The following is a 12,026-nucleotide window of genomic DNA, read 5'->3' on the forward strand; positions in this document are numbered from 1 at the left end:
ATTGTCACACATATAGTACAGCTTATCCGTTGATCTTCATTTTCAACAGATTGCACAAATCATAGTAATATGGCACAAAGCAAGCACGTTTCAGTCAAGCAATTATATTTTTTTCCTCACAGTTTGTCCTAAGGCAACATACAACAACCTACAGTCCCTAATTAAATAATCCAATTTTATATGTGGTCTTGGTCATCATGTAGAGCAATTATCATGCACTAAGGAGAGATGCTCCTGAGAAATGAGGTAAAAAAGGGCATCACTTAAATATATTTTTTAGTTACAGCAGAATCATCTAAAATTTAAAAAACTAGAGAAGCTAAACCTTGCCAAATGTAGCAATTCATTGCAGTGTCACAGGTTTCAGAACAGAGTGTGCTTGTTTGACAGGAAACAAAATCTTTATTTGCCGCTAGATTCGGTAGAAAAGCTCTCACATAGTCAGCAAAGCCGATCAAAAAAGGTTTAAAGTGATTTAGGGAAAAATAAATAAATAATCTATGGGGTATAAAACCCTAGCAAATAGTTTTTCAAATTTGACAACAGATGAACCCAAGTGGGGTTTTTGATAGATCATGGTCATAGTCGAACAATGGTTGACTGCATCTCATGAAAGAGCCTTCTCAACCTCGGTGGTGACTTCTTTGGGGGGTTTCTCAGCATGAAGCTGCACCACTAATCCCTTCTTAGAGTAGTAGTCAATGACCTGCAATACGGAAATAATACGAAACAATTCAAATTTCCGAACTATAGAAAACAGCATTTATTGCGAGTAATTGAAGGAACCAGGAAAGCTCTAATATACCAATCTAAGAAGAAAGAATATAGATAAAAAAAAAAAAGGATACACAATCAGGCAATATATGAAAATTCAGCAGATGTGGGAAAAGTCGAGCTGAATTAAATTCTTTTAACCAAAGTTTTCTGGCCAAGAGTGAACCCAATCAATATCCCCAAAAATAGTGGTAATGCAAAAGTTGTCGCAACTGGCAACAGCTTCCATTGAAACCTTACCATGCCACAAAAGGGACAGCAAAGTATTATGTAAAAAGAGAATCATTTTGTAATGAAAGATTCAAAGTGAGAGGATACAAAATTAAAAAAGAAAAGGAAATAAGAAAGAAGTTAAACAGAAAAAGAGGAGGTAGAATGATGTAACAGAGTCTTTGAAAAAGAAGAAAGAGGTAGGAGGGCAAGATTCGACACTCTCGTGTATCAAAGAAGCAAGGTATATTATCGTTGTATATATGCCATCTGAAGAATTTACAGTTAAACTATATACCCTCAGACTTTAATGCAGATATGTGTGATCACCCAAAATTTAAGTGCATATAACTCATTTGATATGTGGTACCATCAAAATGCAACTCAATTGTAACATGGCATGAAGAATTATTTAAATAGTAAAGAGAAAAAGGACCATCAAAATAATGAAAATATAGATAAAAACTAGAAATGAAATAAAACTGAACTTTCTAATTACATGCTGTTGGGTGGCAGGTAGACGCGTGTGTAATCCTGACTTGACACTTCATGGTTGGATATAGCCTGACCGGACTGACTACTACAGCAAAACTAAGCATATTCTTTCAGCAGTGTGGGAACGCTGATCAGATACTATGAGACTACTCTCTTGGTTCGTCATTTGTTGGCCCATATTTACCAATATTCATACAAGGCCTTGCAACAATTCCCTACTTGGAAGTGCTTTCCATAACCATACCTTTTCCAAAGTTGTAAGCATCTTTATTTTTCTTTATTTTTCTCTTTTATTTTTCTTCTTTTTTCCTTTTCTGTATTTTTTTATTTTAAGGTTTTGTTTTCCCTTGACAGCTGCACACAGTCGTCAGCTATTACATATCAATTTGATATCCATGCACCTATTAAATTCTGGACGGAAATAGAAAATGCGATCAAAAAGAATTTGCAGAAGGATTCCATTTAGCATGATATTACTAACAGAAATCGGAAATCCATCAAATGTATTCAGTAGATTGCCTACTATAGTTATTGTTGCTAGACTTGTGTAACCAATATTATAAATCATCTATATATAATTTCACATACAAGTAAAAAGTCCTATTCATACATAACCAACATAAAGAGGAGGCTTGTTAAATGGAAAATTTTCACTAATTTCTTGTTAACAGTTAAAAATTGTTAAAAGGACCTAGTACAACACTTTACTAGTCAAGAAGGAACGAAAGAGATGACGTACAGGTTCAGTTTGCCTGTGGAAAGCTTCAAGCCTTGACTTGAGGACTTCAGCAGTGTCATCTTTCCTTTGAATCAATGGCTCTCCAGAGACCTTGAAACGAAAAGAAAAGATTAAAAAAAAAAGAAGAGAGTAATATAAGCACATAAGAGAATAAGTTCCACAACTAAAGTAACGCCTGAGTTTAAGTCACACAAAGACTCAAGATATGTATACAGCTAATAAACCATACAAGAAGAAATTTGTCACGTAACAGCACGAAAGATGTTTAGGCAAAATAACCCCTGATGCACTTACAAAAGTAGCATGAAAGAGAAAGGACTCGTCTACTCATCCACTACTTCTTTAATTTGAGATATGAGAAATATTCTACCAAGCCCGTTGCTTTATAAAACAGTGAATAATAGCTAAGCTTAGAAACAGAAAGTTCAAGTATTGCAAGGTGAAGAGCACGCAATATGAAGTGATAGATCAAATGGTCAGATACTATTCACACCAATTGAAATATTATGTGTATAGTATAGAGTAAATATCATGATTAATTTAATGAATAAGCTGCTTGTTCTTCCACTTACATCATCAATTCCTGAAACCTTTGGAGGTGCAAACTTGGAATGGTAGGTCCTTCCGCTAGAGGGATGAATCCAACGGCCAGTAATTCTTTCTTCCAATATAACATCGTCGATTGCAAAGTTGAGAACCTTGTCAATTTTGCTGCCCTGCTTGGCCAACATCTCGTCAAGCTGCATCCAACAGTTGATTCAGTAGTGACCAAAATAAACCTTTCACGCAAAATTAGAAAATGAATTCCAAAACCAACAGGTCTATTTTACTCGTCAAAGAGTACAGGCATCTGACCTTTTGTGCTTGAACAACAGTCCGAGGAAATCCATCAAGAATGAAACCCTTTTGACAGGATGGCTTTTTCATTGCTTCGTCAATAATTCCAACAACCAAATCATCAGAGACAAGCTCTCCCTAAAAAAGCAAGAACAGAATTTTCAATGAGCAAATGCGAACAAGTGTTTTAACCTTTTCTCTTCCCTTTCCCTTCTGTCAAATAAGCTCCAGTATAATACCTTGTCCATAGCCTCTTTTGCTTTAATTCCAAGAGGGGTCTTAGCAGTAACAGCAGCTCTCAACATATCACCAGTAGCCAGATGGCACAAGCAGTATTCGTCCTTAATAATAGGCGATTGAGTTCCCTTTCCAGATCCCGGCGGACCTGCAAAATAAAGCAAAAAAAATCAAAGTTAAGATTAAAAAAAAGGGTAACTAATTTTGACTTACTTGAAAAATGGCACCAATAAGCTGATAAATTTTAGAAAAAGGGCTTTAGTGAACAGGAGGCTTGAAAAAGGTTCTCTCTTGCCTTTCAGAAAAATGCAAGAGAGAAATATGCCATAAGCCATAATAAATTGTTCCATCCCACACAAAACAAAGTTACAAATGATAACATATTTCCGCACCAAACATTAAAGTATAAATATTCATCTATGGTTCTATGTGTTGTTTTACGTCGAAAGTAGTGTCAGAATGCCAAAAGCAGATTTATTGATGAAACAAGCTAAATGACTTACAAAGAAAATCCAAAAGACAGAATTTTCGACTGCATACATGAAAAACAAAAGAAGGAATACCGCATCGGAGAAATACGACCAACAACTATAATGATTTGCATATGGGCAACCAGATAGGCGAATATCTACCATCATCGAAATTACATCGACTATAAACAAACTTCAATCACATCACCGTTGGTGTTAATTGTGCAGTTAGAAAAGGCTGAATTTTTATGATTCATACCAACACTATAGAGTTATTTTGCCTTATATATGACAACAACTATCCACCTCTATTTACATACCTAATATGTGATAATTTAACATGATCATAACAGTATCTAAAACCAACAGATAATAGACTTGAAACGACATAAAGTTACACAAAAATGTCCATGAACACAACAAACTATCTAATATAACATCAACAACGACTAAATATTTTTCGCAAATGAACAGGAAATTTCCCAAACACAAGAGATAAACAACATACCAAAACCGAATCCCTCTTAGATCCTAAGCTACACGGCCCTAATCTCAATCGGAGCACTTCAAGCATCAATCGAAAGCATAAATCGCGTATAGAAACCAGAAAACAGCATCAAAAGGGGTCAATGTCGGATCTAAAACTAGGGTTTTGGCGAGAAGCCAAAACAAAAAAAACAGAAGGGGAGATCGATCGATCGATGGATCGATGGATCTACGGGTGAAGCGATTAGAGTACCGATGAGGATGAGGCGCTTGTCGGGCTTGGAGGCGCACTTCATGCGGCGGAGCAGCTCCGTCATCAGATCCGGCGTCGGCACGTCCTCGAGATTCGCCATTTTCCCTCTCCTCTCTCTCTGTAATGACCCTGAAGAATAAATGGTAAAAGTAATACTAGTAGCAGCAGTTAGCATGGGAGAATAGTAAAAATAGCAACTTTACGTAGAAGAGGAATAAATGGTAGCAGCAAGGTGGGTGCGAGCTCGGGTGGAACTCCGGCGAAGCTAGAGCATCCTGGGTGCTCCGAAGGAGAAGAGGGAGGATCGAGGTAGGTGAGCGGAGGACCCTGCAGATCTGGAGAGCGGAGAAACAGAGCGGAGGAAGTAGAAACACCTCGGTAGCGGGTAGCGGGCGATCCCATTCCGGGTCGGATGGAAAAGGCGGACCCAAGACCCGCCGGATTGCAGATGGCGCGGATAAGAGAGTAACCGGCGCCCGTGTGCCCGAGAACCGCAGCCTGGACCAGGAAGGCCCAAACCGAGGCCCAAGTACCGCCGAAATTGCAATCCACCGGCCTATACTCATATTTTTCCACTTTTGCAATGCAGCCCTCTTAGCAAGTTAATTTTACATTTTAGTAGATGTATAAATATTAAGATGTAAGGTAAACAGGGCATGAATGGAAATGAATTAGCTCGTCTTCTCCTCTACTATTCTCCTCTTCTCTTCCCCTCTAAACCCTCCTCTGCTTCTAATCTCTACCTCTCTACTGTATCTCTCTCTATCTCTACTTCTCTATCCCTCTCTACCCCTATTTCTCTCTACTTCTCCTTCTTTTCCCTTCTTTTCCTTACCTCGGGTACCTCGGATCCGCGACTCGGGAGCACCTATCATCCTCACCGCCATCCGACCTCAGAGCAATTTCATCATCGGTGGTTGCGGATCGACCGGGGATGTTACACTCTCTCTCTCTCTCTCTACTTCGCTCTATCTCTCTCTACACACACCTAGGCTAGAAAAAAAAGAGAGGAAAATAGGTGTAGGTGAGGTGAGAGAGAGAGAGATAGAGAGAGACGCGCTCGCTTAGGATTTCTCTCACGACTTTCGCCCGTTGCCGCCTCGAGGACCAATAGAGCATTTAATTATAAGATTTTTGAAGGGCTCACCAAGCATTTTATAGGAGTTAAGTAGGAACATACCCTATTAAAAAATAGATTTTATTTTTATTTTTTTGAATGAAATTATAAAAAAAATAAAAAAATTTTAAATACCACTCTATGGTTTCACACTTTTTCACTTTCTCACTTTAGTATTATGTGGTTTAAAGTGTAGCAATTTAGTAGCTTGTGGTTTTATTTTTCTTTTTTTATTATACATTCAAAGTTAAAACTAAAAAGTATTAAAATAAATATTCGATAAACCTAAGTAGAGTATTTGAAGTTTTTTGTATATAATTTAGTAAAATATTAACAAATGAGCTGACGAAAAGAAAAAAAATAAAACTACATAATACTAACTTGATATACTTTTAACCATAGGGTACTGAGGTGAGAAAGTACAAAACTATATAGGTGGTATTTAAAGTTTACCCTAAAAAATATAATATAACTAAATTAATAAATGAAATATTTCTTATCTTATTTTTTTTTACTGAACTTATTGTAATTTTTCTGCAAGTTCACGTAAAACCTTTTTAAGTTAATTTTGTCGGTATTTACTTTATTCAGTTGATTATTGAAGGGGTACGTAGTTTCATTTCACAACGTCTTTTTTTGGATAAAGCATATAGCAGGAACAAAAAGATTGTGAATTATATGATGCATAACAAATTTGCTAGTGATATTGCTTGGATCAGTTGGTAAATATTTTTTAAAAAAAATATTTTGTGTCAGTAAAATTTAAATGCTAATTAGGCATCAAGGCAATAATGAGATGCAAAACAAGAAAAGGCAACAAAAATTAAATTTTTCCGAAATTTAAATGAAAATATTGTTTTCGGATTTGTTTTTTTTTAAACCAGTACGAGTCTGATTTGAATCATGAAAGCTCGATTTTCAGGTGCAACTCTGACTTTCTTTTTCTTTTTGGCCCTTCTTTTTGTTCTGTTTTAAGATGGTCTTGGAGAGTATCATTTATGATGTAAAAATCAAATATTAGTTGTGATTTAATCGCACAACTTTGGCTCACCTAATAATGAAAGCTTGAGCTAATCACTTCCTAAATACCCACGCGGGTCAAAGAGTGAAAATACTATTCGCATCTCAAAATGTACTCTAAAATATAGTTAATAAATGGACTTCAGTCATGGCGGCGGTCGTTAATCAGTAATTTAGTTTTTCAGGTCACACTAGAAATTATATGCAGTGCTATACTGAAAATTATGGTATGAAAAGAAATTGACCCACCGACTATTTCTAGTGCAAATAGCAAAAGGCTTGATGGTTGATACCCGAGATCCCAAATTTGAATTTTAGTTGATTCACATTTCTAGCTAAATTTATTTTTAAATGAAATAAACGAAACGGATAACATGCTAACTCTCTCAAAATGGAAAAAAAAAAAAAAAAGATTGGGCATTAGTCAAAAAAAAGATTGGGCATTAGTCAACTAATTCTAGTCGCGTTTACTGTGGGGACTAGACCCGAGAGTGTGGCGGAGAAAGCTTCTGTTGGTTGGTGTTTTAGGTGTACAACTACTTCAACAGCCTATTGGATCCACAAGTTAGACCAAGCAACGTGGTCTGATCCACGGGATCGCATTTGACCATTGGGATCATGAAAGCTTCACAAAAAATAACCCAAATTTGATTTTCAAAGGTATCGCTAAAGCTATCTATATCTATACATCTATACATATAATAAAAGGCGAACTCTAAACTGTCACGCGTCGCCTCCCCAGCAACCCCCCTTCTTTTTAGTTCCGAGGGAGGGGCGGGCTCTTCCTCTCTCTCTTTCTCTTTCCCTCTCTCCCTCTCTNCTAGGAGCGCTGGAGGCGTGCGGAGAAGAGACGTATTAATATCGGTTTTTTTTTCCCTTTTTTAGTTTGTTTAATCAGATTAAACCAACGTTAAAGAGTGTTTCCTTTTTTATTTATTTTTAACATCGTACTTATAACTTTGATGTTTGGTTCAAGTACAAAATTGAATTTTCTTGAGGAGCGGTAAATGGGACGCTACTCTTTCATACTTTTCTTTTGTTTAATTTAGTGTTTTTAAGTTTGTGTAGTACTATTTTCCTTGTTAATCTCTTTTGTGTATGTTTACATCCCTTTTACTTTAAAATCCTAGTTTTATACCCCTTTTTTAAACTTTAACTTCCCCTTTATCCTATGACCTTCCTTTTTAATCTCTTTGGGTAAATGTTTTTAGGTTATAACCCTAGCTTTTGAGGGGCGCGGGCTAAGGCCTGGGTTGGGCGCGGCGGGTGCGGCGAAAGCGGGGAGCGCGGGCGGGTGGGGGTGCGGGCGCAGCCGAGCACGGGAGCGCGCGACGCGCGGGCGGGTGCGAGCGGGGGAGCGGCGCGGGCGAACGCCCGCGTTGCGGGAGCTGGCACGGACGCGGGCGCCGGCGAGCGAGCGCGATTCCTCTCCCCCTCTCTCTCCCTCTCTCGATCCCAGGGAGAAGTACCCAGATAGAATCCNCCCTGTAAGGGTTTTAATTTTTCCTTTGTTTTGATCTGCCCTAGGGTTTGTTTCTTGATTACATTGTTGTTCATGTTTGCTGTTATTGTAGTGAAATGTTTAGTTCTTGATTAATCATAAGAAGAAATGAATCGGTTGCTGCGGGCTTCGCCGGCGCCCGTCCGTGGTCGGATACCGGCGGTGGTGGCGGCGCAGCTGCTGCTCCGGCAGGGCAAGCCCAAAGACGAGAGCCTCGATCTCTTCTCCGCGATCCCGCTGAGCGAATCGCCGACGATCTCCTCCCCCGCCGTCGCCGGTAACCGGAAATAAATTTCCCCCTCCCCCATTGATTTCTTCTTTTTTTTAAGGCCCCGTTTGGATCGCAGGATAAGCGGAGATAACGCAGGTTATCCCCACTATTCCGCCAAACGGGGTGAAATTTGGCCGGGATATTTTATCCCGGTCAAACCTTGCTATTCTCGGTTATCCTGGAATAGCAAGGGATTTGCTATTCCACCATTTTGGTGGAATAGTGCTATTCCAATGCTTAATTTCAAACTTAATTAAACTTATAAATTGAATTAAACTAAATTATATAAATATAATATGTTATATATTATAATACATTATTTTTATTATAAAATTATTAATTGTACTATATTAATACATATTATTTATATTTAAATATTATAATAAAATTTATAATAAATTATATTTAAATATTATAATAAATTCTTTTTATTAAATTTAAATTTAAGTAGAATTTTTAAAAAATTTATAAATTTATTATAATAAATTATTTTTATTAATTGTTCCCACCACTATTCTTATTTTAAAATTTTAAAAATTTAAATTTTTAAAATTTATATTATGATCAATCTTCAAAATGAAAGTTTAAAATCTTAAACTTTAAATTTTAATTTAATTTAAATTTTGATATCGTTTAAATTTTTGATACATTTTAAATTTGATATTTGTATATTTTTTAAGTTTAAAATATGATTTAAATTTAAACATTTGACATTTAAAATTTAAAATTTTTGATTTAAAATTTGAATTTTAAATTTCAGATGTAAATTTTAAATTTAGATAATATACATTTAAAAATTTAAAAATTCAAAAATTCAAATATAATAAGTGGATATATCATGTATTTTTTATTTACAAAACCATATCTTTCTTATTCCATCTACCTAACAACCTATTTTTTTATTCCAGGAATAACCCAATTTTCATCCAAACGCAAAATTGATCTAATCCTCGCTTATACCTCAATTTATACCTATCCCTGGAATAGCCACTTTTTCCTTATCCCCGAACCAAACGATACCTAAGGGTTTTTATTTTTATTTTTTTTTATTTTATAGAGGAGGGAGTGTTGGGGAGAGCAGTGGAGTGGAGGATGATGATCTGTTCTACGTGGGCGTTGAAAAGAGCGATTACGATTGGTAATCAATAAACCTCTTTAACTTCCTTTGTTTTTTCCCTTTTTTATTCTTAATGCTACATTTTCTCTCTATTTTTTTGGTTGAAAAATTAGCTACACCGTGAACATTTTAAATTAACATCAATTTTGGTTATATTTCAATATCAAATCAATTTTGAACTGAGTTGTGCTATGTTCCATATAGAATGAAATGGATGAACCAAAGAGGGATAATGTTCTTAATTAATTTTCTCTCTATTTTTTTTTACAAAAAAAATTATTTAAAAATTACTCAATTTCACTTCCAAATTTTTTTTGCATAAAACAGGCTACTTACACCCCCTGGAACTCCTCTCTTTTCCTCATGCAATGGAGTTGAACACCAACCATCTTCAGCTTCTGCAAAAAGCACTTCAGAAGTTGGATCAGCTTTAGCTATAAAGCCTTCAAGGGTATACTTGCTTTTTTTTTGATGAGTGCTTAAAAAATATCAGTAAGTAGCAGTTAGACATTTGACAAATAAAAAACAGCACTGGCGCTGGCGAGAGACCCAGTCCTCTGTCTGTCTCTCTCTTTTTCCCCTCTTTTATAGTTTTTTTTTTTTTGTTATGATCCATGTACAAAAAAAAAATAAAATTTTAAATTTAATTGTATAATTAATTTTAAGCTGGGTCTGGCTCCGGCTGCGGCGGCCTTCGGCGGGGTCGGCTCCGCCGCAGCAGCGGAGGTGGCATACTCGACGACGCAAGAGAGGAGGAACCCGGCAGGGGAGGGGTGGCGCCGGCAGTCACCGCAGCCGCGGCCGGCCGGGCGCCGGCAATCTGCCGGCAGAGGAGCGGGGCGGAGGCGGGTTCCGGCTAGCATTTTTGTTTTATCTTACTTTTTCTTTTTTTCTTTATAATCAAATCTAATTATTTTCTCTTATTATAAAAATTTTAAAATATATAATATTTTCCATGTTTTAAAAATAATTTAAATTATCTATACATATATTAAATGGGGATAGAAGCTTCCCTAAATTTTACAATTTTACAATTAAAAAATTTAAAATTTTAGGTTTCAAATATTAGATTTTAAATTTTATACCCTTTTTCTCTCACTCACTCTCTCTCTCACTCACTCTCTCTCTCTATCTAAATTTAAAGTTAAATATTTAAAATTTAAAAGTTTTTATTATTTAAAATGTAAAGCGAGTTATTCGATGCATATAAATCTTTAGAATTTAGAAAAATTAGGATTCAACAAAACTCTATATAAAATCATATATTCAAAATATACAAACTGAATTAAGATAAAATATATTTTTTAAAATTTAAATTTTTTAAATTGTAAATTTCAAATTTCAGATTCTAAATCAAAGGGAGTTAGAAAGTTAAATTTCAAATAAATTATATAAATTTTCCGCCGCGAAGCGCGGGCCTACACTAGTATCACATTAGTCTTTGAATGTTTTCTCATTTCACATCTATGATGCGCCCCAGTAATGTGCTAAGGGGTTATTTGGAAGTGGAGAGTTGGAAAGCAGAGAATCTGTCACGCTCCAAGCTCGGCCTATTTGGTCGGTTCGGATACGTCGAACAGACGTCGAACGGACAGTACCTCCCCTGTCCGCCCAGACTCAACAACAAGTACAGAGCAAGTATATAAATTGCACAGCGGGAACATGAATATATTTGGCTCGCACGAGGGCAAGCAATAGCCAAAGTAAAAGTATTATCTAATCAACGTACAAGTAATATGATTAACTTTAAATCACATACATGCATTCAACTTTTATATTTGCATTCTTTTCTTTATCATCATTTCTTCTCTTTTACATCGCATGATACCTCAAAACATAACCTTTTGCATTTAAATATAAATTCTTTTACATCATTTAACATGTTCATAATACTAAAATCATCAAAGACAAAAGATATTTGTTTGAAGTGAAAAAAAAACAAGAAGAAAAAAAAAGAAAAAAAAATTGGGGTAAAGTAATCCTAATCATAATCAAAACTGATTAAATTCGGATTCATACAATTCTAATAGGACTCATCTTGACCATTAAATTTTAGGGGCAATAATCATAATTTAAATCCATCATAGGCCTGTTTATAAACGTGAATTGGTGGGCCTCATGAAAGCTTTTTAAAATTTTAGGCCTACAAAATAATTCGGGCCTCATTTCAGCCCATTGAATATTATCATTTGTGCCCAACATTTCATGAAAGTGAGCCCGATCAATGACGGCCCATATCCACACCCTATAAAATATCTGTTCGAAATTCGATTTCAATCCGCAACCGATTCAAAATTCGATTTCGAATTTTGAATTCCCAACCAACTCCCAAAATTTCTTCCAACCATCCAACAATCGATTCAAAATACGATTTCGAATTTCGAATCCCAACCAACTCCTAAAATATCTCCCAACCAACCATATCCATTCGAATTTTGAATACCTATCCACCCAACAACCGATTCAAAATTCGATTTCGAATTTCGAATCCCTAACCGA

General features: G+C 35.9%; 2 protein-coding genes across 4 annotated transcripts; one reads left to right on the forward strand and one right to left on the reverse strand.

The window, feature by feature from the left end:
• LOC109724274 (adenylate kinase 4) lies at window positions 243-5,082 on the reverse strand. 3 transcript variants are annotated; one of them, XM_020253042.1, is made up of 7 exons: window positions 4,705-5,082; window positions 4,502-4,619; window positions 3,295-3,440; window positions 3,074-3,193; window positions 2,791-2,958; window positions 2,219-2,308; window positions 243-706 (listed from the first exon to the last, which is right to left on the reverse strand). In XM_020253042.1, exons 1-7 carry the CDS (start codon window positions 5,065-5,067, stop codon window positions 608-610), a joined length of 1,104 nt encoding a protein of 367 aa, XP_020108631.1. In that variant the 5' UTR covers window positions 5,068-5,082; the 3' UTR covers window positions 243-607. The 3 variants fall into 3 exon arrangements, with proteins under 3 accessions (XP_020108631.1, XP_020108632.1, XP_020108630.1); XM_020253043.1 differs by having other exon boundaries at window positions 4,502-4,630; window positions 4,705-4,918; XM_020253041.1 differs by having other exon boundaries at window positions 302-706; window positions 4,502-4,622; window positions 4,705-4,850.
• Window positions 8,224-10,450, forward strand: LOC109724260. Its single transcript, XM_020253020.1, has 4 exons — window positions 8,224-8,416; window positions 9,468-9,548; window positions 9,855-9,978; window positions 10,194-10,450. Exons 1-3 carry the CDS (start codon window positions 8,248-8,250, stop codon window positions 9,959-9,961), a joined length of 357 nt encoding a protein of 118 aa, XP_020108609.1. The 5' UTR covers window positions 8,224-8,247; the 3' UTR covers window positions 9,962-9,978; window positions 10,194-10,450.

Source organism: Ananas comosus, linkage group 18 (assembly GCF_001540865.1).
Source record: "Ananas comosus cultivar F153 linkage group 18, ASM154086v1, whole genome shotgun sequence".
Taxonomy (NCBI): Eukaryota; Viridiplantae; Streptophyta; class Magnoliopsida; order Poales; family Bromeliaceae; genus Ananas; species Ananas comosus.